Below are 25,812 nucleotides of genomic sequence, written 5' to 3'. Positions count from 1 at the left end.
TTAGACATCCCCTTCTCCATTTAATTTTAAATGTAAATTTTATAGGCATCTATAAGACAGTTGACTAGAAAAAATTTTCTGTTGATGTATCATCTACTGGGATCAGAAAAAGGGCAGTTATTTTTCCATGACAACACATTTTCAGAAGGAAATAGTGAAAGGAAAATAAATTTTATTATTTCTACTGGTAGAGAGGAGGAATCTACTCTAAGTTTATGTACCTCTAAGTTTACTTTACAGAAATGTAAAGTAAAATTCATAGCTGACCTACAAGATTCTTCAGAGACACAAATGAAACAACATCAACTCTATTCATTGTGAACTGTGGCCTATCCCAAGCTTCACAGAACTTTTTGAATTAGTGCTCAGGACCCCCGAACATTGTGTTTATAGTGTCCAACATTTAGCAAAACTTGCTATACAGTAGGGTGCTGAATATGGTTATGCAGATTTGGTGAAATCTATAGAAAAAGATCAGATCTGTATCTGGCTCCTTTTTATCACTCCAAGGATCTTATAAAGAATTCCTTTTTCTAAAAATACAAGAAGGATTTAACATCCAGTGAAATTTAATACCCCTTTTGATGTGTACTGCCAAGTAGTTACAATATGCTATTTAATTACATCCTAATGTAGCAAACATTTTAAAAAATTGTTTAAATAAATTTTATTTAAATATATACATACACTCACAATATACAGTACAAAACACAAACATTTAAAAAGGAAATTGGACGATGTAGCAAACATTTGCATAATGTATGTTTTGAGAAAAAAACCATTCTTGTTGTACCCTAGAACTTACTTAAGATAATACCCATTTTACGTTTTCAAGGGTATAGTTGCCTTGGATATTCTAATCTGAGATAATCTGTAGTGGCCTATGAAAATTAGATGCGCGAATGGATCTCATGACATCTCCTCCCTCTTGGTAGTTGTATGTTACTTCAATACCAGAGCAATATGTTTCAATATTCCTCCTGGGCTGTCTGGGAGAACACTAAAGGAACAGCCAGCTTCTATATAGGTCATCTTACTCTATTTTATGGCAATGGCTAATTGTGAAGGTGGTTATTCATTCTTGTTAATTTATCACTGTTCTCAGAATCTAGATTTGGTCTGTTACATGTACTCCTAAATATGTTTTTTTTTTTAAAAATTATCTCTTAAAACCATTTTGTATGGTTTGATACCCTTCCTATTCTAGAGGGCCCCTAATATGGTATGCTGGAATCCACAAACCACAGAATATAAATTTGATTTATGCTGCTCTCCAATCTAATGATTGAATCAAGTAATCAGGGAATGAAGTTCTACTCACAGAAGAAGTTGTGGGGCACGGGATTAATTTACTTGGTTCTTGTTAAATTTTGCATTTCCTGAAAATAATATGGAGCTTCAAAATAATATGGAGATAGGACTGGGGATTAAAGGTGAAATTTACAAAGTCTTCACTTCTCTTCTCTTCTCTTCTCTTCTCTCCTCTTCTCTTCTCTCCTCTCCTCTTCTCTTCTCCTCTCCTCTCCTCTTCTCCTTCCTTCCTTCCTTCCTTCCAACTTTTCATTAATCAAGGAATCTAAATGACATTTTCAATGTTTGTTGAAATGTTTTCAAAGGATCATTAATTAATCTTGATCTTGTTTTGTCTTTCATTTAGAAAGAACTTTTACTCTTTCAGTGGCTGGATCCTATGAGGAAGCTCAAAATCTCTCTTTAGGTTACTGGCTTTGCCCTGCTTATCCTGCTAAATTTCACTACATCAAATACAACCAATCGGATCTTAACATTGAATTGCCAAGACACTTCTGTGCAGTAAGTTGCTTGTCTCCATGCTCATAACCTGTGCCTATCTGAGAGTGTGTTGCATAGCTGTGTCTCCACAACTTTGTTGGTTCGGGGAGGCTTCAGGGGAAACTTTATTCTTGCACCTTGATACTGTTCCCCAATCCTGACTTCTGGATTTAAGGCACAACTTGGTGTCTTGCCAATGCCCATTTATACTGCATAAAACAAACCTGACATAGCAATTTTTAAGTAGGACTGGGGAAGTAGTTGGAGCATCATTTTTTTGGTACAGTCTCATTGGACGAAATGGAAATAAGAGACATAGTGGCTCAGTGGCTTAATGACTCTGGAGACGGGCTCAGCCCTGCAGTTAGAGGCCAAGCATTGCATGGCAAGATGAGCTCCTGCCACTTGCTTCACCTTCCATCCACCTAACAGTTTGAAAGCATGTTTTATACAAGTAGATAGCTAGGCACCACATTGGTGGGGAGAGTAACTGGTGCTCTGTGCATGCAGGCAGATTCCTGATGTCTCTGAACCTTCCTTGTTGTGGTATCCACTTGCCAAGTAGCTCCAGGAAAGAAGGGATTAGGTGATGCTGCAGGAACAGCCACACTTTCTCTTTGATGTGAAGCCAGGTTGCCCTCTTGTGTTGTACCTTGGAAAGCACATGTGTGTCCTATAACAGGGCTGGTAATTTATTACTACTTTAAAATAAATACTCTAATTCTACTCTAAAATTGCATTGTGGTCTTCTGGATATTGTAAAAGTGCCAGATGATGATGATGATGAGGATGGGGGGAGGGCACATTGGTCAATTTCTTGCCAATTGTGATGAGAATGCTTATCAGTATAAATGTGACTTTGGGGTTGGGCGTAAATCCCTTATAACTCTTAGTAGTTTGATGGGAAAGGGAAACAAACATTTGGCCTGAGCAATGAACTATCATCAAAGAGCATTCATTAGTAGTCAATTGAGAATTTCCAAAAATCAGAACAAGGCCAAAGTTGCTGAAGTCGCTGCTTAAATAGCTTGAAAAGTATTAGTGGTGATTCCACTTCCTGCGCATCAAATATTCCTTCATGATCATTACAGGTATTCTAGCTCCAGCTAATTTCTTGTCACACTTTTTCCTAGCAGAACTTTACTTATTTATTGAAATTCAAATGACTTCATCGCAGTCGATAACCAGCAGGACTTATTTATTTCATATGCAGATCTCCAGACAAAGCAATGAATCAACAACTATTCCTTTGAAATCGCTTCCAATAAATGAGAAAGTGACAATAACACCGGTGAGAATCAGCTGTTGCCTTTTTAGGACACAAATATGCAAATGTACTTTTAGTTCAAAGAGAACACCTGAAAACATGGCTATCAAGGTTGGGCAAAGGTTAGGTAAAGAGGGCCAGTGTTTTCACATATGTGACTGTATATCATAGTACCCAATGTTATTGGCTTCTAACATGCCACTTGTACTGTCATCTTCATAGTAATTTTTGTTCAATTCTTTCTTATTATTCCTGTTGTTTTATGTAACTTCTAACCATAGTCCAGAGTATGGGAGTAGGGAATATGTAACTCATAAAAGAGTTTCAAATATTACCAACTTTTCTTCATAAATCAGTATTCCAGCTCAGCTTCACTTATTGTGTTATGATTGGGTTCCAGAGTTCTTTTGATCACTCGTCAGTAATAAAGCAAATCTTGTTTTTTTTAAATTTGCCTAATTTAAAATTTAAAAAATAATAAGAAACAATAAAGATCTACAATATACTTATGAACCTATGAAAATCTAAATGATCTTATTAGATGGTTTTTATATTGTCTATACCAGTGTTTCCCAACCTTGGCAACTTCAAGATATTTGGACTTCAACTCCCAGAATTCCCCAAATGCTGGCTGGGGAATTCTGGGAGTTGAAGTCCAGATATCTTCAAGTTGCCAAGGTTGGGAAACACTGGTCTATACTAATTTATATCAGGTAAATCTGATTGGGTCTTTACTTATTTATTTAACTATCTGGGAGAACATATGTGAGGGTTAATCTATCCAATTTTGAGATAAAGCTTCCAATTTGCAATATTGTAGGATGAAGGCTATTGATTGGGCATAATTTTTTGCACATTGAAACTCTTATTGAGCCACAAAGATTATTGAGAAAGTAAAATGTATTCTAAAAATGAAAGCAATGGAATCATAAACACCATCTAGCATTTAACCATCTTTTATTTCTTACTTTTTTTTAAAGGAAAAAATATTTGATTTGAGTGTGAAGGCAAAGGAATGGTAAGGAGGCATTTTATAACCCTGAACTATAATTTCATACACATTATCTAATTCCTTTGTTTTTAATATGTCCTGCTTTAATGTAGTACCAACACAACGTGATTTTAATATGAAAAGTAATTTTAACTGACAAAATATTGCCTAGAAGGGTGAATAGTAGTATTCCAGCCATCCCAGGTTTTTTTTTAAAAATGTAACCCATTAAAAAGGGAAGTAGGCTTTGACTGCATGGTACTGGCTGCCATATTCAATTTCGACATCCTGCTATTGTCACTTGTGAGTGAATCTTAATTGGCAGCACTTTTCAAGGAGTATATATGAATGTGTGAATATTGCCTTTCTTCTTGTTTAGAAAAAAAAGAATGGTAGCAATATGTTCCTCGGAGAGTTATAAAAAATAAACATACTAAATTGCAGTTAATTTATTCATACCATTTGATTATGCATACTAAAAACTATCTCTGACTACAGATCTTGAAAAATAAACAATGAAAATTGTTTACATTTGTAGATATACTTTGCCACAGAAGGTTGAGTAGATGTAATTTGTTACCTTACGTTTGAAATATCTGTTTTCAATTACATTTTTTATCTTAATGCACTCAGACTTAAGGAAAAGACAGAAGCAGAATCAAATAGGTTAAGAAAATAAGGCATAATTATGCTCTTAGAAAGGCAAATAAAGAAATGCCCAAGTAAAATGGAAGTTATAACACAAACAATAACAACCACAAAAAAGGGGCAAGTGGGATTCTTGTTAAGTAATTAAGCTGTTTCCCTAGGATTGGGGGCACTGGAGCTATCCATGAAAGTTTACTGGATGATTTAAGGCCAGTCATTCTCTCTCAGATCAAAGCAGCCGGCAGAGTTGTAACTGTGGGAAAAATTGGAGAATGCGTTGCTATATATGGTGCTTCAGTTGCTGGAGAAAATGCAAAATGTACAATAATTCTATTAATTATTAATAATAACATATTGCATGGTTCCCTGTCTCAAATTTTGAAAAAAGTGCAATTAATTTTCATATTTCTAAATGAAATATTACTGTACTGATTCACATGGTCTTATGTCTAAATCTAGCTTATTCATAGGGGGGGTGTTACGTTTTTTCCTCCTAAACACCCCAAAACTTCACACAATGTTATCACGTGATCCCACAATGCTGTAGCCGGTCATAAATGCAAGAACCCCAAATGTAATCATGTGACTATGGCGGTGGTGTGGCAGTCATAATTTCAAAGATGGGTCATAAATAACATTTTTCGAATCCATTGTAACTTTGAATGATTGTTAAGCAACTGGTTGTAAATTGAGGACTGTCAATTTCATGTACATATGTACCTATCTTTTCCTACTTAAATTCAGAAACTAACATTTCATACAACTGAATAATATTTTGTTGGATAGGGGCTCAATGTTCCAATCTAATACCTTAGTGAAATTTAAGTGATTGTAGAGGTTCCTTGGTCTGTCAGTCTAATTACATTGTTTACGGAAGCCATACGATTTGTTTTACATGACCCATTTTTAACAAATCCATGCTGGCTTCTAATCATTTCCCTGTTTTCCTCTATATACCTGGTTAATTGTACGTCCAGGTTGTTGCAAAAGTACTTGTTGTGATGTTGCAATGTTTTACAATGAAGCTATTTATTCTTTTCGAGGCTTTTGACAGGTTGATACAATGAGTAGTATAATTAATCCTCAAACAGATTTAAGCCAATATGATACAGTAACATTTATACTGAATTTCCTGTCTATTTTAGGACACAGGGGCTGATCTGTAGAAGACCAAAAGCTGTTGATGTGCGCCTAGGATATGGTCTGTGCTCAGGTGAAAATAATTTCCTGCAGAAACGAAAGAAAGTTGTTGCTGCAGCTCTGAAAAGTATTCTTCCTTTGGGGCAAGACCTGAATAACCATGAAGTAAGTGGTTAACAGATTAACATAATAACAAAGTTGGAAAGGAACTTGGAGGTCCTCAGTATAACCCCAATTCCCTCCAACTGTATATATTTTATTTATTATTTATTTATTTATTTTGTCCAATACACAATAATACACAATGAAGGTTATAGAGGATATAGTAGAGATGAAATACAAGATATAGGAGAGACTATAGGATAGGGGATGGAAGGCACTCTAGTGTGCTTATGTACGCCCTTTAGTGCTTATGTACTGCTTTGAATCTATGGGCCTCCCTTTACAGACTTTTTGTATGAAAAATAATGAATTTATGATTTGTGGGTTTGCATGATTTAAAAAAAAAACACCAGATAATAAAAAAGAGAGTTTTTTCTTTTTTCTTTTTAACCAAAGAGTAAGATACAATTTTGTAAACCTATTTGTATTTGCTATAAAAAAAATCAATAAATTAAAAGCATGTATTCATATTTCTTTTTAACTTTTTGTACTTCACACTTCTTTTTCTCCAGTCATGTGTAATTTGGGCCCTTGGCAACCAGTTCACATTTTTAGCTGATTGCATCATCCTGCAGTGATTTTATCATTTATTTTATTTTATTTATTTATTTATTTTGTCCAATACATAATACACATTGAAGAGAAAGATATGTAATAATATAAGTAAAGAAAAGAATAGAAGAAAAGATATAAAAGTATAGGTGAACATATTTGAAAAGAAGAAAAGATAAATGAGATAAGGAGAGACAATTGGAAAGGGGACGGAAGGCACACTGGTGCACTTATGCATGCCCCTTACTGACCTCTAAGGAACCTGGAGAGGTCAATTGTGGATAGTCTAAGGGAAAAATGTTTGGGGTTAGGGGTTGACACTACTGAGTCAGGTAATGAGTTCCACGCTTTGACAACTCGGTTGCTGAAGTCATATTTTTTACAGTCAAGTTTGGAGTGGTTAATATTATGTTTGAATCTATTGCGTGCTCTTGTGTTGTTGCGGTTGAAGCTGAAATAGTCATTGACAGGTAGAACGTTGCAGCATATGATCTTGTGGGCAATACTTAGATCGTGTTTTAGGCAATGTAGTTCTAAGCTTTCTAGACCTAGGATTGATAGTCTGCTTTCGTAGGGTATTCTGATTTGTGACTCCCACCACCTCCAATTTCTGGCAAAAAATGCTCATTGAGAAAACAGGATTCAATTAATGATCACTTGATTGGCTTAATGTTTGCAGTAATTTGCTTATCAGCTACTGTAAAATTTGTTGTAAAATTGGGTCTGACTCAATTTACAACATCATATGTTGTATGTTGTACATACAACATCATATGTTGTATGCTGTATGTTCTGCCATTTTTGAACTCAAAAATCTTTCTTTAATATCCTCTGTTTAAAAGTGTATATGCAGAGTTCTGCCCATTATATTTATATAAGGTTTTTTAATAGCAACCCATCTATTTCCCCCCATACATATCCCAATCTAATATTGCATTTGATGAAGTGCGGGCCTATAATGAGAACTTATGACCAATAAAATATGTTAGTTTGAAAGATTTTGATGGAATTCTTTGAGGGCTTTCTTTACCTTCATGATCATAATCAAATAATTCTATTCTATTCTAAAGAATTCTATAACATGTTCTTTTCTTTCATTGAACAGGTGCCGGTAGTTGCTATGACAACAACAGGAGCTGGAATGAGAGCATTAACAGCTCTTTATGGCACCCTTTGGGGTCTCCAGAGAATGAAGCTATTGGACTGTATTTCATATATAACTGGATCATCTGGAACCTCATGGTAACAGACTTATTTTATTCGAAGTTTTTTTCAATTGCTTAGACCAGGGGTAGGCAAAGTTGGCTCTTCTATGATATGTGGACTTCAACTCCCAGAATTCCTGAGCTATCATGATTGGCTCAGGAATCCTGGGAGTTGAAGTCCACAAGTCATAGAAGAGCCAACTTTGCCTACCCCTGGCTTAGACCCTAAATAATCTTAATGAGGCTTTTATTCTCATCACTTAAAGTAACATAGAAACATAGAAGTCTGACGGCAGAAAAAGACCCCATGGTCCATCTAGTCTGCCCTTATACTATTTTCTGTATTTTATCTTAGGATGGATATATGTTTATCCCAGGCATGTTTAAATTCAGTTACTGTGGATTTATCTACCACGTCTGCTGGAAGTTTGTTCCAAGGATCTACTACTCTTTCAGTAAAATAATATTTTCTCATGTTGCTTTTGATCTTTCCCCCAACTAGCCTCAGATTGTGTCCCCTTGTTCTTGTGTTCACTTTCCTATTAAAAATACTTCCCTCCTGGACCTTATTTAACCCTTTAATATATTTAAATGTTTCAATCATGTCCCCCCTTTTCCTTCTGTCCTCCAGACTATACAGATTGAGTTCATTAAGTCTTTCCTGATACGTCTTTGAACCCGTTCAATTTTGTCAATATCTTTTTGTAGGTGAGGTCTCCAGAACTGAACACAGTATTCCAAATGTGGTCTCACCAACATTCTATATAGCGGGATCATAATCTCCCTCTTCCTGCTTGTTATACCTCTAGCTATGCAGCCAAGCATCCTACTTGCTTTCCCTACTGCCTGACTGCACTGTTCACCCATTTTGAGATTGTCAGAAATCACTACCCCTAAATCCTTTTCTTCTGAAGTATTTGCTAACACAGAACTGCCAATACAATACTCAGATTGAGGATTCCTTTTCCCCAAGTGCATTATTTTACATTTGGAAACATTAAACTGCAGTTTCCATTGCTTTGACCATTTACTAGTAAAGCTAAATCATTTACCATATTACAGACGCCTCCAGGAATATCAACCATATTGCACACTTTAGAGTCATCGGCAAATAGGCAAACCTTCCCTACCAAACCTTCCCCTATGTCACTCACAAACATATTAAAAAGAATAGGACCCAGAACAGACCCTTGTGGCACACTGCTTGTAATCTGACTTTGCTCAGAATACTCGCCATTAACAATAACTCTCTGATGTCTACGCTTCAGCCAGCTGCAAATCCATTGAACTATCCAGGGATTAAGTCCAATCTTCACTAATTTATCTATCAGCTCTTTATGTGGAACCGTATCATTCCACCTTTCATTCAAGAGCTAAAGTTAGAATATACTATATAGAATTCTATACAACTATATAATTAAAGCAAATTGAGGTAGAAAAATAAGATAATTAGGAACAGATTATTAGATTCTGATAAAAAGTAAATGTAAAGGTTGCCCTCACACATATATGCTAGTAATTCTGAAATCTAGGAGTTTTTCATTTCAAATCCAAAGATCCAGCACTATCTAAAGACGTCACCATTGTCATGTGTCCTGCATGACTAAATGCCAAAGGCACACGGAATGCCAGCAAAAATGATCCATATTTCTACTTGCATTTTTATGTGCTTTCGAATTGCTGGATTGGCAGAAGCTGAGACAAGTAACGGGAGCTCATCCCATTATGCAGCATTAGGGATTCGAACCGCTGAACTGCTGACCTTTCAATAAACAAGCTCAGTGTCTTAGCTATTGAGCCACTGCATCCCCATTAGATGCTGAGAGCAGAACTGAAATGTGAAATTATGGATAATCTAGCAATGTATGTAACTTATTGAAAGGTAGTTAATTTTTAAAACGGGATCTGGAAGATGGTAGGCCAATGTGCATATAACATTTGTTTCAGGGGAATTAATTGAATAGAATAGAATTTTATTGGCCAAGGAATTTGTCTTGGTGCATATGCTCTCAGCGTACATAAAAGAAAAAGATACATTTGTCAAGAATCATGTTAATGATTGTCATAGGGGTCAAATAAGCAATGAAGAAACAATCAACATTAATAAAAATCTTAGGATAGAAGCAACAAGTTACAGTCATACAGTCCTAAGTGGGAGGAAAAGGATGATAGGAACGATGAGAAAAACTAGTAGAATAGAAGTGCAGATTTAGTAAAAAGTCTGACAGTGTTGAGGGAATTATTTGTTTAAATAGAGTGATGGCATTTGAGAAAAAAACTGTTCTTGTGTCTAGTTGTCTTGGTGTGCAATGCTCTGTAGCGACATTTTAAAGGTAGGAGTTGAATCAGTTTGTGTCCAGGATGTGAGGGGTCAGTATTGAAACAGTAACCAAAGAAAAAAATAAATAACTGAGCATATAGAGGAACAAATCATGTTAAAAGAAAAGCAACATAATGTTTTTTAAAAAGTAAATGTATTCATTCCACATCTGAGAGTGAGGCCGGCATGTGGATAGAGAGGACTCCAATAACAGTGCATATTCCGGTTTGCAAAAAGTCTTTGATAGTCAAAGGGTGTTAGGGAAACTATAGTTGAGGAATAATAGTTTCTTCTTTTTATGAACAGTTAATTAGTTAAAATAGAAAGCAAAGTGTAGGAATAACTTTCTCAATAGGGAACCAAGAACTAAAATCCCACAAGAATCTGTGTTGAAATCAGTACTATGTAATATTCTCTTAAAATTGATTTATGCAGTGAGAATTAGAATAGAATAGAATAGAATGGAATGGAATGGAATGAATGGAAAAGAATGGAAAGAAAAGAAAAGAAAAGGAATGGAATGGAAGGCAAGACAGGAGAGGACAGGACAGCACAAGACAAGACAAGACTTAGACAGACCAAAAGTAACAACTTTGGTACACATGAACAACAACAACCAAAATATAACAACCACACTAATAAAAGGGGGTAGTAAAGAAGATAAGAAATATTACAGCCATACAATGTAAGTAAATATACATAGACATTAGACATTACATAGACATTACATTTGTGAATGATACTAATCTATTTTAGAAGATAAGCTGTTTATAAAATCTATTTATGTAAATATTGTATTATGTTTTGAAATATTGTATGTCCCCTTCCAGAAGTTAGTTGACGTGTAGGGTTATTCTCCAAAATCATAAACCTGGAAAATTTTCAACAGTAAAATCATATAGGAAAAACATTGTCTGCATTATTAAATAATTTAGATATTTGAATATATATCTACTCTCCGGGAGTATCTCCGGGACCGCCTTCTCCCGCATGAATCCAGCGACCAGTTAGGTCCCCCAGAGTTGGCCTTCCGTCAACTAAACAATGTTGTTTGGTGGGACCCAGGGGAAGAGCCTTCTCTGTGGCAGCCCCGACCCTTTAGAACCAACTCCCCCCAGATATCAGAGTTGCCCCCACCCTCCTTAAGCTCCTTAAAACCCACCTCTGTCGTCAGGCATGGGGGAATTGATACTTTCCCTCCCCCTAGGCTTATAAAATTTTATGTATGGTATGCTAGTATGTATGATTGGTTTCTAAATTGGGGTTTTAAATTAACTTAAATATTAGATTTGTTTACATTGTATTATTATTGCTGTGAGCCGCCCCGAGTCTGCGGAGAGGGGCGGCATACAAATCTAATTAATAAATAAATAAATAATAAATAAATAAATATAACTTAACAATTAATAATGGCTGAATTTACGAGTCCGATCCGTCAGGATTTATTTGCTTCTGGTCCTAGTCAGGGGAAGAACAACCTTTAATAAATAAAAAAGTTGAAATTTCTATTGTATTTATTTTTAGGACCATGACAAAATTGTATGAAGATAGCAACTGGTCAAATAAAGATCTTGGGGAAATCATTCTGCAAGCTCGGAAGCAAGCAGCCAAATCTAAGAGGGGTGCTTTTTCCTTGGAAAATCTGAAGTCTTACCATAAGGAGCTGGCTGAGCGGACCATCGCAGGATATAAATCTTCTTTTATAGATCTTTGGGGACTCATGATTGAAGCCATGCTGAATGATGCGGTATGCAAAAGGAGTTTTTTCTGCCTCTCCCTGTGGGTGTTTCTTAGCTTCTGGGAGAGGGATGGTGTTCTGTAATGAACATGCTTTCTTATTTGGTTCACCAGGTTTTACTTTGTAGATTTTGTCTCTGCCACAGAAATATAATTTGGCTCTTCCTAGGATCCTTTGTTGTAAACTGAATAAGGAAGCGTGGAATAAAGCATAGTCAAATGAAAATCAATCACAGTCATGGGAAAAAGGTGCAGGAAGAGAGAAGTGTTTTTTAAAAATGTTATTCATAAGATATTTTGAAAAAAAACCCCTCTTTCATGGGGTTCCGATTAAAAGGGTAATGTATGAATTTTAAAATAACATACAGTGGTACTTCGACATATGAGTTTAATTCGTGCCAGAGCTGAGCTCGTATGTCGATCAATTCGTATCTCGAACAAATGCATTTAGATTTGGCTTTTTGCGCCGAGATAACTGGAAAAAATGGAATTCTTGCGCCACCTAGTGGACGCTCGGCTCGTATCCTGAATTTGAGCTCAGGTGGTGAACAGAAATTTTGCTCGCGTCTCATCTCGTAACTTGGAATATTCGCATGTGGAGCAGCTCGTATCTAGAGGTACTACTGTACTCTAAAATGAAATAATCTAAAACATTCTAGTGTTTAGCAGGACTCTGATTTTGAAATTATACTCAACAACCACCTGATGAATCTCTATTCTAAAACACCTTTCTAAATCAAAACAATAAGCCATAGTGAATTAAGTTTGGAGTTCGCTTCCTGTTTTTATATAGTAGCTTGCCCTGCAAGAATTATTCTGCTTAATCCCCTGAATTAGATTTGTAAATCTTTCGGTACGATTTTGTGCCAAGCCGCTGTTTTCCCAGTGTGTAAGAATTAACAGAACTCAAATTCTCTACCACCATCATCTTTGGCATTTATTTGTGCAGTAAATAATATTTTGCCAATGGATAACATCTGTTTAAATAAACGCAATGAAATAATGTAAAAAAAACCCAAAACCTTTGTCTCAGCTCAGCAGGGGGCAGCACCTAGCTAATTTTTAGCTGATCTGAAAAGCTAAATCGGGATTTGCGCTTTAACAAGATCTGCAAGTTCCAGCTCTATAAGGGCATTGAAAAAATATTATCAAAGATAATGGGGAAACCCACTTTTATTTTAGCATTTACTACAACTCAAGCTCACCATGAGGGAGTATTTTTGAAGAGCCGTAGTTCGAATATACCTCTACCTAAGAACGCCTCTACTTAAGAACTTTTCTAGATAAGAACCAGGTATTCAAGATTTTTTTTGCCTCTTCTCAAGGACCATTTTCCACTTACAAACCCGAGCCTCTGAAACTGTAACTGGAAAAGGCAGGGAAAAGCCTCTGTGGGGCCTCTCTAGGAATCTTCTGGAGGGAACAGAGCCTCCACCTTCCCTGTGGTTTCCCCAATCGCACACATTATTTGCTTTCACATTGATTCCTATGGGAAAAATTGCTTCTTCTTACAAACTTTTCTACTTAAGAACCTGGTCACGGAACGAATTAAGTTCATAAGTAGAGGTACCACTGTACTTGCTGCTCAAGAGAGTACACAAAAGAATAATCTACAATATATTTCACACATTTGTTTCCCCATGTTCACCAACCAGCAAAAATTGAGAAAGCAGGTGGGCCTTCCTCTTCAGATGCTAAATCTGCCATATCTTCACTTGGAACCATTCTTAAAAGTTCCAAACTTTTCAAAGAACCAGCATTTTGAATCGATATGTAATAAAATACATTGATAAGCTCCATTCCACCAGCCTTTCTTGTGATATTTGGCTGATCATTTAGAACCACCTGAAACATTAAAATACTTTTCAAAGTAAGTCAATGCAGAATTAGTTACTGAGAGATACACTCAGTAGTGGATTGCTATTGAGAGATACACTCAGTAGTGGTGCAGTAGCGGACTGCGCAGCAGTAGTGGCCGCCAGATTGTGCAATTTGCATATGACCGCACCGGTGGTCACCCCTTATGGACGTCGCCATGTTTTAAAATATTTTTTGCACAGAGCATGTGAGGGGACATGTACGCATGAGAGATTTTGGCAATATTTTGCTTCCACACATGCATGGAAGGAAAAACCCACCAAAACCTCTCTTGCATATGCCCCCTTGCGAGATTTCAGTGTGTTTTTGCTTCCTGCACATGCACATAAGCAAAAACATGCTGAGGACATGCACGCATGGTTCATGCATGCAACACAACCAGAGTTGCGCATGTAGTGCACCAATAGCAGCGGTAGAAGCAACCTGCTCCTGGATACACTGATGACAAATCATCACAAGATAGAAACATAGAAGACTGACGGCAGAAAAAGACCTCATGATCCATCTAGTCTGCCCTTATATTATTTTCTGTATTTTATCCTACTACTAGAGGATTTAGGGAGTTTAAAATGTCAAGATTGCAGAGAACACTATTCACTTTTTATTTATGTGCCTCAATCTGGTAGTTCAGGGGTGGGTTCCACCAGTTTACATCACTTCACGTCAGAGAAATGACCCTCTGCACATGTGCAGAAGCCTTTGTGCATGCTCAGAGGGTTCTTTGCAAGTTGCTTTCAAGGAATGCTGATCGGAGGACTGGTTCAGGGATGTGATCAGTAGGTCATCACTGCCTGTTTGGCAAGTGGGGGAAAATTTCTGCCACTGGTTTGGGCAAACCGATCCGAATTGGCAGCAATTCACCATTGAGGTAGTAACTGTGACTGTAATCTCTCCATCTCAGACAACTTAACTATATATTTTTAAAAATGTAAATCTTTATTAAAGAAGATACAACATATTTTTGCTCAATATTTAAAATTAAGGGAGACTAGGATAGCGCTATTTTGGCCTTGTTCTGGGCTAATCAGCTAGCCATACCCTTACTGGGATTTGATCCCGGAGCTTCTGCCTTGTAAGGCAGAGAATTAACCTCTAGGCCACCAGATCTGATCCCTTCAGCTTTGTACCAGGGAGGGGCTATATGTTTTTTCTGTTGGATCACCCTGGTACATTGAAGGAATGTCAAAAAAATCTTGAACACCTGGTTCTTATCTAGAAAGGTTCTTAAGTAGAGGCGTTCTTAAGTAGAGGTACTACTGTATATATAACAATAATTACTTGCTATAGTTATTTATGCTGGTGATTATATTCAGCTAGATCACAGACATCAAACTTGCTTCATCATGTTGTTGTCACATGATATATCATGACGGGTTTGCCCTTCATGGAGCTGGGGTGAGCGCGGCCTGCATGTGATGCATCCAGCCCATGGGCCATCAGTTTGACACCCCTAAGTTGGATGAAGCCCCAATCTGGATAGGAAGTTCAGGGAAAGGGAATTAATCTTCTTTGTGTGTGTTATACTTTGGAAGTCAACATTGGCCACATTGTCCCTTCTTCTCCAATAGTCCATTTTCTTTACCCTTCCTTCTCAGACCTTTAGCCGTGTGTTGTGAAAAATAATGTGGTTGGTGTTTAAATTGTAACTTGATCTTTAAATTGATTCTTTGTATGGATATGAAGCCTAGGTAAAAAAAAATCAGCTGTCATTTCTATTTCACTTAAATTATAATGCATTTATTATTATTTTTCACAAAACACAGAATAATCATCATAAACTCTCAGAGCAACGACAGGCAGTGAACAAAGGTCAGAACCCTCTGCCAATCTACCTGGCACTCAACGTGAAAGACAACGTCACCACCAAAGATTTTAGAGGTGTGTACTTTACTTTACTAGGGACTTGCATATACAAATGTTTTAACCTACCACAATTGCAACCTACTGGTAACAAACTTAAACTGATTTCAGGAAGAGCTAAGCAGGGTTAGGCTTGGTCAGTCTTCAAATGGGAGTGCATAGGGAAATCCAAGAACTATACGCTAGATTGGGAAGTTGAAAAAAACACTCTCCAGGAGGAAGACAATGGCAACTCATCTCAGTATTGCGGTAAAACAAGATCAGGGTAAAATGCTACTGGTTTAGCCCAGTTCAGGCATACTGGTAGTGGCGGCCATTGGTGGTTTGGAGAACCGGTAATAGTGGCAGCACAAGGCTCCACCCACCCACCTGGACATCGCCATTTTTTTCTTTTCTAAACCCTCTGCACACGCACAAAGCATTCTGTACATGCACAGAGGGTAAAAAAGCACATGTGATGGTGGCACACGCACTTCCAAACCGGTAGGGAAGATAAGTAGATTTCACCGCTGCAAAACATTAGATTACCTCCGGAACTGCCTGCTAGCGCACGAATCCCAGCAACCGATAAGGTCCCACAGAGTTGGCCTTCTCCGGGTCCCGTCGACTAAACAATGTCGTTTGGCGGACCCCGGCCCTCTGGAACCAACTCCCCCCAGAGATTAGAATTGCCCTTACCCTTATCTTTTTCAAAATAGTTTTTAAGTGTTTTTAATTCTTGGTAGCATAGATCAGTGTTTCCCAACCTTGGCCATTTGAAGATATCTGGACTTCAACTCCCAGAATTCCCCAGCCAGAATATCTTCAAGTGGCCAAGGTTGGGAAACATTGGCATAGATAATAATAAAGGTAATGGACCCTCTGAAACATTTATCCATATGCTGAAAGCTGCCTTCTTTCATTTACTTTAGGTGTAAGAGCTAACAATGGATTTGGAAAATATTGAAATGCTGGATTAGTGTTGATTTTCATGTATTATTAAAGTCAGGCCAGTCCACATTGGAAAGATATATAATTCCTTGGTATCCTTGGTAATTTCACCTAAGAAAGCATCCTTTCTCTGCATAAGGGAGGTATGACGCTAAATGTGTTCTTATTGACTTCATTACAGAGTGGTTAGAGTTCACACCATATGAAGTAGGATTTCCAAAATATGGAGCTTTTGTTCCTGCTGAAAATTTTGGAAGCGAGTTTTACATGGGGCACATGATGAAGAAACTTCCAGAATCAAGGATATGTTTTATGCAAGGTGACTTTTTTCAACCTCAAGAAGTGTGTGTGTGTGTGTGATTTTCCCTTGTTGAAGATACCAATGGTAGTTTTCCAGTTCTTGCCCAAACTATGGTTTATTCACAAGAATGGACTCACCTTGCAGCCAGATTCTCAGTTGAATACACCTAATATTATGTTGACAACCCTCCTAGTTGTCCCGAGTTTTCGGAGAAGGGTGGCATACAAATCTAATAAATAAACCTAGGGCTCCCTCCTTTCTTGTGGGTGAGCATTATTTTATAAAAACCTAGAACTCTATCTTCAAACAATAGACATTATCTTCTGTAAAATCGGTTTGTGTTAGATCGTTGCAATTGTTTGGGGTGCGACTAGGAAATATTGGGTCATTGCTGTTTAAAAAAAGACGAAGCCAAATAATGTGTTAAAGAGGTTGGCTTTAACAGCTTCATCATTATATTCTTTACCATTTGGTCCTTTCAGAGATGGGATGGGATGGATTTGTTTGTTTGTTTGTTTGTTTATTTTTTTATCTGTCTGTCTATCTATCTATCTATCTATCTATCTATCTATCTATCTATCTATCTATCTATCTATCTATCTATCTATCTATTGGATTTGTATGCCGCCCCTCTCCGCAGACTCGGGGCGGCATACAAATCCCGCCTCAAGTCTTTGAGTTCATTGTTTACAAAGTTGTAGAAGGCGCATGTGGAATTTGGGTGCAGAAGGTTTTTGTTCTTGTTTGATGTGATAATTGATACATCCGCCTCCTGCCGCATGAATCCCAGTGACTGGCTAGGTCCCATAGAGTCGGCCTTCTACAGCAGTGATTTTCAACCTTTTTTGAGCCGCGGCACATTTTTTACATTTTAAAATCCTGGGGCACACCGCCAACCAAAATGACACAAAATGACACCCTAAGACCCTTTCCTCTCTTTTTCCATCCCTGTCTCCTCCCCACCCTTGTGTGTGTGTGTGTGTGTGTGTAGACACTCTTGAACCATTTCCAAAAACAGGTGAGGGCTGGGGTGGGTGTGTTTCTCTCTTATTCTTTGGGTGCTTTTTATCATATGCTTTAAATCAAGAGTCACTTCTCTCTCTCTATTGTTTCTCTCTCTTTCCTCTCATTCTCTGTCTCAATCATTTTCTCATTTCTCTTTTTTTCCTCCCCTTTTTGCTCATTTATCTCCTCTCTCTCTTGCTTGCTTTCTCTCTCTTTCTCTCTCTCTCTTGCTTTCTTTCTCTCTGACACTTGCTTTCTCTCTCTTTGTCTCTTTTCTTTCTCTCTCTTGCTTTCTCTTTCTAACTCTTTCTGTCTCTCTCTCTCTATCTCTCTCTTTCTTTCTTTCTCTCTCTCTCACTCTCTCTCAGCAAAAAGTTGCGAGACTGGAACCTGAGCTTCCTTTTTCGCGGCACACCTGACCATGTCTCGCGGCACACTAGTGTGCCACGACACACTGGTTGAAAAACACTGTTCTACAGGTCCCGTCAACTAGACAATGTCACTTGGTGGGACCTAGGGGAAGAACTGCCCATGTTAGTAGTGAGGTTAGCTTGTTCGCATGTGTGATGTCATAATCAGGGGCTCTGTAGCATAGCAGGAAGCATAGAGAGGTATTTAAGGTCAGTTCGCAGATGATGGTTTCTGCAAGATCAAGTTCATGTCTAACTTGGATATTTTTAAGGTTTAGTGGTTTTTTTGTAAAAGATGGCAACTCCACCTCTATGGGTTTCACGATTGGACTGGTAAATGTGATAGTCTCTTACTGTAATAATGGAGTCAAGGAAGGAAGTGTTCAGCCATGTTAGCCTTTGATTGTCTACAGTCGACCTCTCCCTGTTTCTAAGAGGTCTGTAAGGGGTGTGCATAAATGCACCACTGTGCCTACCGTCCCTGTCCTATTGTTCTATTGTCCTCTTCTATCGTTATTTTTTACTTACATTATGTTTATATAAATTACTACTCTCCTATATATGTTTGACAAATGAATAAATTAAAAAAAATAAAAATATTTTGCAGACAAATATAATGAGAGGAGGAGTTTGGGTATTTTGTTTACGATACGATGCTTCTTGCATTAATTAGTTTGCATTTAAAATCAGCAGTGGGTGATATTGAGGAAGTAAGGGGCATGCATACCTAGTTTTGGGTGATGAGGGATTGGTTTTGGGTGATGGGGGATTGGATGGTGGATTGTGGGAATTAATTTTGATGGAGTTAGTGTGATAGTCGATGTTTAGAATATAGTTTCAATTCTGACTGCATTTTAACAGTAATACTTAACAGTTGTTTTATGGACAATTGATGTAACAATATTGCTAGATACAATTATTTTCTTACTACTCTATAAGTATAACCAGTAGATTAACAGTAAAGAATTCCACTGAATCGGGGAGATTTTTTTAGTTCCAGAATATAAATTTCCTCAGCCAAGCTTTCTGGGTGGCCATGACACAGCAGAATAAATAGAATCCCAGAATATGTGGGTTGTATATTTTGATCAAAGCAAAATATAGAGGCAAGAATGGCAAGTTTGGTCCTTCTGTACATGGCTTGTGGGCAAGAAGAGCTAGCTTAGTCGTTGCATGCATGATGTATGTGCTACTTCACCAATTTCTATAGTTTCTTCCTTTTCTTACTTTCCCTTAACTGGAATCAGATGCTGGCATCACTTTTGAATACAAGCACAATCTATCAGCAGGAGAAAAGAGGGGGCAGGTTGGATATCTGGTATTTGACTTCAAGTGTGGCAGTTGCGGTAGGGAAAGAAAGAAACTGGAAAAGTTATCCAACTGAGCCACTAACTCCTTCCCATGATATCTTTCTCCTTTCCCCACCTCTTCTTAATTGCCACCACAATCCCTGGCTGTACCTATTCCCACCTTCTCCATCCCAAAGCACCTTTTAACCAAATTGTGTGTGCTCTGGATCCATACTATTCTGTGTAGACATGGACATCCCAAAATTGCCTGTTGTGTGTGCAGAACATTTCATGCCCAGAACATAGTTTCTGACTCTATCCTCAACAATAAAATAAAATTTCAAGGAGAAAAATGCTTTAATTTTATTGATCTCTTCCTTTCAAAGGATTGTGGAGTAGTGTCTTTTCCAAGAATCTGTTAGATGCCTGGCATGCAGCAGACAATTCAGAAGATTTCTGGAACAGGTGGACTCAAGATACTGTCACAGAGATTGGTAAGCTGTGAAAAGTTGTTCCAAAATTAAAATTCAGAATTCAACTGGCTGACACTTTTTATATTTACGGTGTTTATCTGTCTTGCCTGTACAAACTGAAGGCTCAGATAACCTCATATTCAGAAATATATATTCAGGCCACAAAAGAGGGAAGAAATACTGCATATTACGGTAGTTAAGAGGGCAAAGGTTAATTTTGGCTAATGATTTGTTGGAGCTCCAAAGGGCAAAGCCATCTTTTATATCTTCAAACGCATGATAATAGAATACTTTTTCTATACCTTATATCTCCTGTCAGAGTGCTTCACACTTTCTCCAGCTAATTTAGCTAAAGCTAGAGTAGAGCAGCTAGACTTGAAATGTTAACCATCATTATCTTTGCAATATAAAAATACCACTTGATTATTCCTATGCCTCACAAGTTCAACATCACAGCCTCAGTTTGATTCAGCTTCATAATTTTTTAATGAAGTTTTCTCATGCCTTTGTAGTCCTGAAGACTATCTGATTGGTAAATATTCTTGCATGGGTGAAACATTTCAATAATGGATATAAATGTAAAATTATTCTACCACATAAGTTCCAGCAAGCATTGTGATGCAAAACATCCAGAGAGAATCTTGTTTTTGGTGCAATAAACACAAATAAAATTTAGGAATTAGGCTAGGCCTTTGTGTGTTGCACTACTGAAATGTAAACTCACAATGTAGAAGGTTACGATGTATATAGATGTGTGTGAGAAAAAAAACTACTCATGCTACCAGTCAGTTGTTTATCTTTGGGAATCATCTGAACTACATCATACACTAGTGCACAAAGATTTTTATTCATTATTTTGATGAAGTTTATTTCTGTTGTTTGTATTTAGATGAAGTACCTGATAGACCGGACAGACCCCATGAGATGCCAACACGCATGTTCACTCCTGCTGGAGGTTTTTCCAATACTCTACGGGATATTTTAACAGATCGTCCAGCAGTGTCCAAGTATAACAATTTTTTAAAAGGGCTCCAAATGCATAATGAATATGTACAGCATCAACAATTTACTAAATGGAAAGGTATCACAGTAGAATTTGAATGTTTTTAATGTATCGTTAACTGTTTAGTTGATTGCATTTTTCTCATTACATCTACGGAGGGGGCGGCATACAAATCTGATTAATAAATAATAAATAAATAAATAATAAAATGTTTAATCTAATGGTTAAAGCACCTGGCTAAAAAGCAGGAGTTCATGAGTTTTAGTCCCAGGAGAAGGGAGTTGTGTGGGATATGTTTGCCACCTCGAGTTATTTGTAAAAGTAATAAAGGTGGGATGCAACATTTACAAATAAATAAATATAATTAAAAACACCACTAGATAACTATTTTGGACTCTACCTGATATATGGTTTAGGAGATAAATTGGTCCTTAGAATGGAATGCATGGGGACCTAGGAAGCTGAACTTGTTCTCTGTAATAGGAAAAAGACTCTTTCCAACTACTTATCTATACCATAAGTAATATTTTCTTCATTGGGTCAGGAGATTAAAAGAAATTGGTCATGGGTCCTGATGAGAATGAATTGTGTGTTGAAGCAAATAGATCCATGGTGGGATGGGTACTGGCAAGAAGGAAATTTATGAGCATTTGTCTTTGTTTGAAAAATCAATGGGTATAGAAACATAGAAGATTGACAGCAGAAAAAGACCTCATGGTCCATCTAGTCTGCACCTATACTATTTACTGTATTTTATCTTTGGATGGATATATGTTTATCCTAGTCAAGTTTAAATTCAGTTACTGTGGATTTACCAACCACGTCTGCTGGAAGTTTGTTCCAAGCATCTACTATTCTTTCACTAAAATAATATTTTCTCATGTTGCTTCTGATCTTTCCCCCCAACTAGCCTCAAATTGTGCCCCTTTGTTCTTGTGTTCACCTTCCTATTAAAAACACTGCCCTCCTGAACCTTATTTAGCCCTTTAACATGTTTAAATGTTTCAATCTGTATAGTCCTTCAAACTATACAGATTGAGTTCATTAAGTCTTTCTTGATAAGTTTTATGCTTAAGACCTTCCACCATTTTTGTAGCCCATCTTTGGACCTGTTCAATTTTGTCAATATCTTTTTGTAGATGAGGTCTCCAGAACTGAACACAGTATTCCAAATGTGGTCTCACCAGCGCTCTATACAGCAGTATCACAATCTCTCTCTTCCTGCTTGTTATACCTCTAGCTATGCAGCCAAACATTCTACTTGCTTTCCCTACCGCCTGACCGCACTGTTCACCCATTTTGAGACTGTTTACAAGTATTTGCAAGACTGTCAGAAATCACTACCCCTAAATCCTTCTCTTCTGAAGTTTTTGCTAACACAAAGTATTGATTTTACTTTTGTAATGTATGTTATAGATACAACACTTGACGAATCCCCCAATCAACTGAAAGATTGTACAGAACATTTGGAACTTGTAGATACCGCCTTCTTCTTTGATACCAGTTGCCCTCCACTTCTCAGACCAGAGAGGAAAGTGGATGTCATTCTGCATTTCAATTATACTGGAGGGTCACAAACTAAGGTTAGAAGAGATAATGCTGATTTGATTTGTAGTAAAATAATAATTATTTATATTGTTTGTAAAAATAATTTGTAAAAATAATACCAATTGACTATATTTCTAAATATTGTCACATTCATCTTTTCTCAAAGCTAAATATATCTCATTACCTCAATCTCTTGTAAATTTTAGTTTTCTTGTAAATCCTCCATTCTTTGTTTTTATTTTAGTTTTTCTGAAATGTCCTAAAAGTGCAATGCTGTTTCACAGATTATTTTCTCAAGTCAGATATTCCCCAACCTATACTTGTGCCTCTGTCTTTTTGTTCCCAAAGTAAATTGCTATTAGCTTTGATCCTGTTATTTTTCAGGTCATTTCCACTTAGACTATTTAAAATCACGTTTCTGTTTTTCTAAAACATTAAGATTTTCTTGCAGGCTTAATATTGTTGAATTTCAGAATCTGGTCAACTGGAATTTCAAATCTGGTCATAAGCAGTTATTAATAACCAATATTAGCCAGCACAAAGAAAGGAAGTGGGGATTTTAAAGACTGTTTTCATTCTAAGAATTACCATTGTACTTTGTGCTTAATTACATTATACTTTCAAATGATATCTTTTTGAGCTTGCTAACATTGGCTGTTACTGTGCTTTTTAAGCCTCTGGAACATGCTTCCACATATTTCTCAGCACAAGGAATTCCATTCCCCAAGATTTTGTTAAATGAGGAAGAAAAGAAAAATCCAAAAGAATGCTATGTCTTTGAAGATACAAACAACCCCGAAGCTCCCATCCTGCTTTATTTCCCTCTAGTGAATGACACCTTCCAAAGATATATCGCACCTGGTGAGTTAATAGTACAATGCAATCGAAAGTACCTTTCTAGTTGGTGTTTGATCTCAAAAAGATTTAGATACTGCCTGATCCAGGACAAACTCATTGATCAAAGAACTGAAAGATTTCAAGTTATCTCAGTTAAATTCTTTTAGTCAGAAAATAGTAAAACAAGAAAGAGAATTATATAAAACTATTTATTGTATGGAGAAAGCAAATTGTCATGTTTGCAACACTAGAACCTGGCTCATCCCATTAAGCTGAATGATGGAAGATTCAGAACATATGAAAGGACAACTCTATCAATATCAAAATGCCACTAGTTTCAAACTAGATTTTCATTTTTTTTCTCCCTCTTTTTCTTTCTTTCTTTCTTTCTTTCTTTCTTTCTTTCTTTCTTTCTTTCTTTCTTTCCCTTTCTCTCTCTCTTTTTTATCTTTCTTTCTCTCCCTTCCCTCCCTCCCTCCCCTCCCTTTCTCTCTCCCTCTCTTTCTCCCCCCTCTTTCTTTCTCCCTCTTCCTTCCTCCCACCCTCTCTTTTTTTTGTCTACCTTTTGCAAAAGCGTCCTCGGGCAGCGGGGTGGTGGGAGAGGAGGCGGTGGAAGTGAGGGGTTTGCAAGAGCCCCCCCTGTGGCACAAGGCAAACATGGCGGTTGGGAGGTCAAGCCCTGCACTGGCGAGCAAAGCCACCTGCCCGGGGAAGCAGTACGTTTCAAAAGCGTGCTGCTGCCCGGCGCTGGGAAGAATATAGGCAGGGGTGGGAGGGGCAGATCAGCTGCCGGGCAGGGAGAAATGGTGCCTGCTCCACCACACGGTGTTTGTTTTTACCTGCGCGCCTGCGCGTGCGTGCAGGTTAGAGGGAACATTGGCTGCAATGCAAACATTATTAAACAGTGGTTTTTTTGAGTGATGTATGAAATGGAGTCTAGTGATGACTATCAAACTGAATAGTTTTTAAAAGTGATTACGTTACTATATGAATAAATTATCATTAATACTTCTTCCTTGTTAGAGAACAGGAATGTAAGGGCATTATACTATATTATGTTATGTCCTCTGGTCCAGGGATGGGTTCTTACTGGTGCAGTTCAGTATGGATGCTCTGGTAGTGGCCCACTGATGATATAATTTTGGCATGGTGGCTCCGGTACTGTCTGTGGCGGTCTGTGTGTGCTGCCATACTTTTTTCATAATTTTCACCGATTTTTGAAGTTTGGATTCCCCTTGTCCTGTGCTTTGGAAAAAACCCCTCTGGCTTCCCCCAGGTTTATCTCTTTGTTCAAAGCACAGCTGACCAACTCCTCAGCTGTCTTTTGGGCTGAAACATCCCTCTGAGCATGCTCAGAAGTAAATTCATGCAAGGGTGCTCGCATATGAATGTAGCGAGATAGCCCACACAAAACATCGTAATGTGCACTGGTAGCAAAAAGTAAAAGGTACCCACCCCTGCTCTGGTCAGTTTCTGATTAGTGTTAGTTTTGTCAATTAAAGAGCACAATATAAGCTAACCTTCTGTCATATTTTTATACATAATTAGTGTTGTAAGCCGCATAATTAGCGGTAGTAAGCCGCTCTGAGTCTCCGGAGAGGGGCGGCATACAAATCTAATAAATAATAATAATCATCTTCTTTTTTCTTCTTCTGCAGGGGTAGAACGTAATGCAGCTCAATTGCCACAAGGCAATGTTGATGTCTCTGGTGCCTTTTCACCATACTCTACGAGGCAGGTCTCGCTGCAAGAGGAAGAGTTTAACAAGCTGTTAAATCTAACCAACTATAATGTTCAGAATAATGCAAACACAATCTTGGAGGTTTTGCACAAGGTGGTAGAACGGAAGAAACAGCCTCAATTATCTCAGTCATCTTCATGAACTTGCCTTCTTCTTTGACTTGTAGAAGGAAACAGACATAAAAACTCCAAGTTCTGATTTTTTTTAAAAGGACAGCTATTGTAAAATAATTGAAGTTGGTTGAATTGTACTATAGTCTTAAATTACTATTTAATATAGTTGCATATTTGGATCATGTCTTATATAGTGTCTTCCATTTATTCAGATTTATGATATTTGGAAAATGGCCTGTTAGTTACAGATATGATTATAATGCACAAGATTCTTTACTCCACACAATCTCATTTAAATAAATATATTATAAATTATGATCTGTTGTATTTTGTCTATGCTATGGTGACTCAAATAAATATTGGATTAATTGCCGTATTAAAAATTTGTAAAACCTTGATTTAAACATTGCTAAGATAAAATGACATGGGTATCAATAAAATAAGTAGTACATGAAGTTGCTTATGTATAATATATATCAATCGCATAAAGCCATGTTGCTTTATAAACATGTTTTTATTTTGCAGCTATGGCAGTGGTATAGTTGTTAAAGCAGGAAACTAGAAACCTGGAGACTGTGAGTAGAGGTCCTGGCTTAGCTCTAAGGCCAACT

The 25,812-nt window shown here is 37.3% G+C and overlaps 1 protein-coding gene across 1 annotated transcript in view; it reads left to right on the top strand.

Annotated features, from left to right (window-relative positions):
• Positions 1 to 25,574, top strand: part of LOC139170391 (cytosolic phospholipase A2 epsilon-like) — a 58,072-nt gene extending 32,498 nt beyond the window's left edge. Inside the window, exons 8-20 of the mRNA XM_070757567.1 lie at positions 1,658 to 1,812; positions 3,005 to 3,082; positions 4,039 to 4,076; positions 5,843 to 6,002; positions 7,657 to 7,793; positions 11,601 to 11,823; positions 15,455 to 15,569; positions 16,663 to 16,800; positions 19,873 to 19,980; positions 20,849 to 21,040; positions 22,379 to 22,545; positions 23,185 to 23,371; positions 25,006 to 25,574. Of these exons, the coding sequence (XP_070613668.1) occupies positions 1,658 to 1,812; positions 3,005 to 3,082; positions 4,039 to 4,076; positions 5,843 to 6,002; positions 7,657 to 7,793; positions 11,601 to 11,823; positions 15,455 to 15,569; positions 16,663 to 16,800; positions 19,873 to 19,980; positions 20,849 to 21,040; positions 22,379 to 22,545; positions 23,185 to 23,371; positions 25,006 to 25,229 (1,922 nt within the window). The 3' untranslated portion in view covers positions 25,230 to 25,574. The remainder of the gene's footprint in view (positions 1 to 1,657; positions 1,813 to 3,004; positions 3,083 to 4,038; positions 4,077 to 5,842; positions 6,003 to 7,656; positions 7,794 to 11,600; positions 11,824 to 15,454; positions 15,570 to 16,662; positions 16,801 to 19,872; positions 19,981 to 20,848; positions 21,041 to 22,378; positions 22,546 to 23,184; positions 23,372 to 25,005) is intronic.
• Positions 25,575 to 25,812: the final 238 nt, after the last annotated feature.

This window comes from Erythrolamprus reginae, chromosome 1 (genome assembly GCF_031021105.1).
Source record: "Erythrolamprus reginae isolate rEryReg1 chromosome 1, rEryReg1.hap1, whole genome shotgun sequence".
NCBI lineage: Eukaryota > Metazoa > Chordata > Lepidosauria > Squamata > Dipsadidae > Erythrolamprus > Erythrolamprus reginae.
Note: the sequence above shows the minus strand (reverse complement) of the source record. Positions and strands in the feature narration are given on the sequence as shown.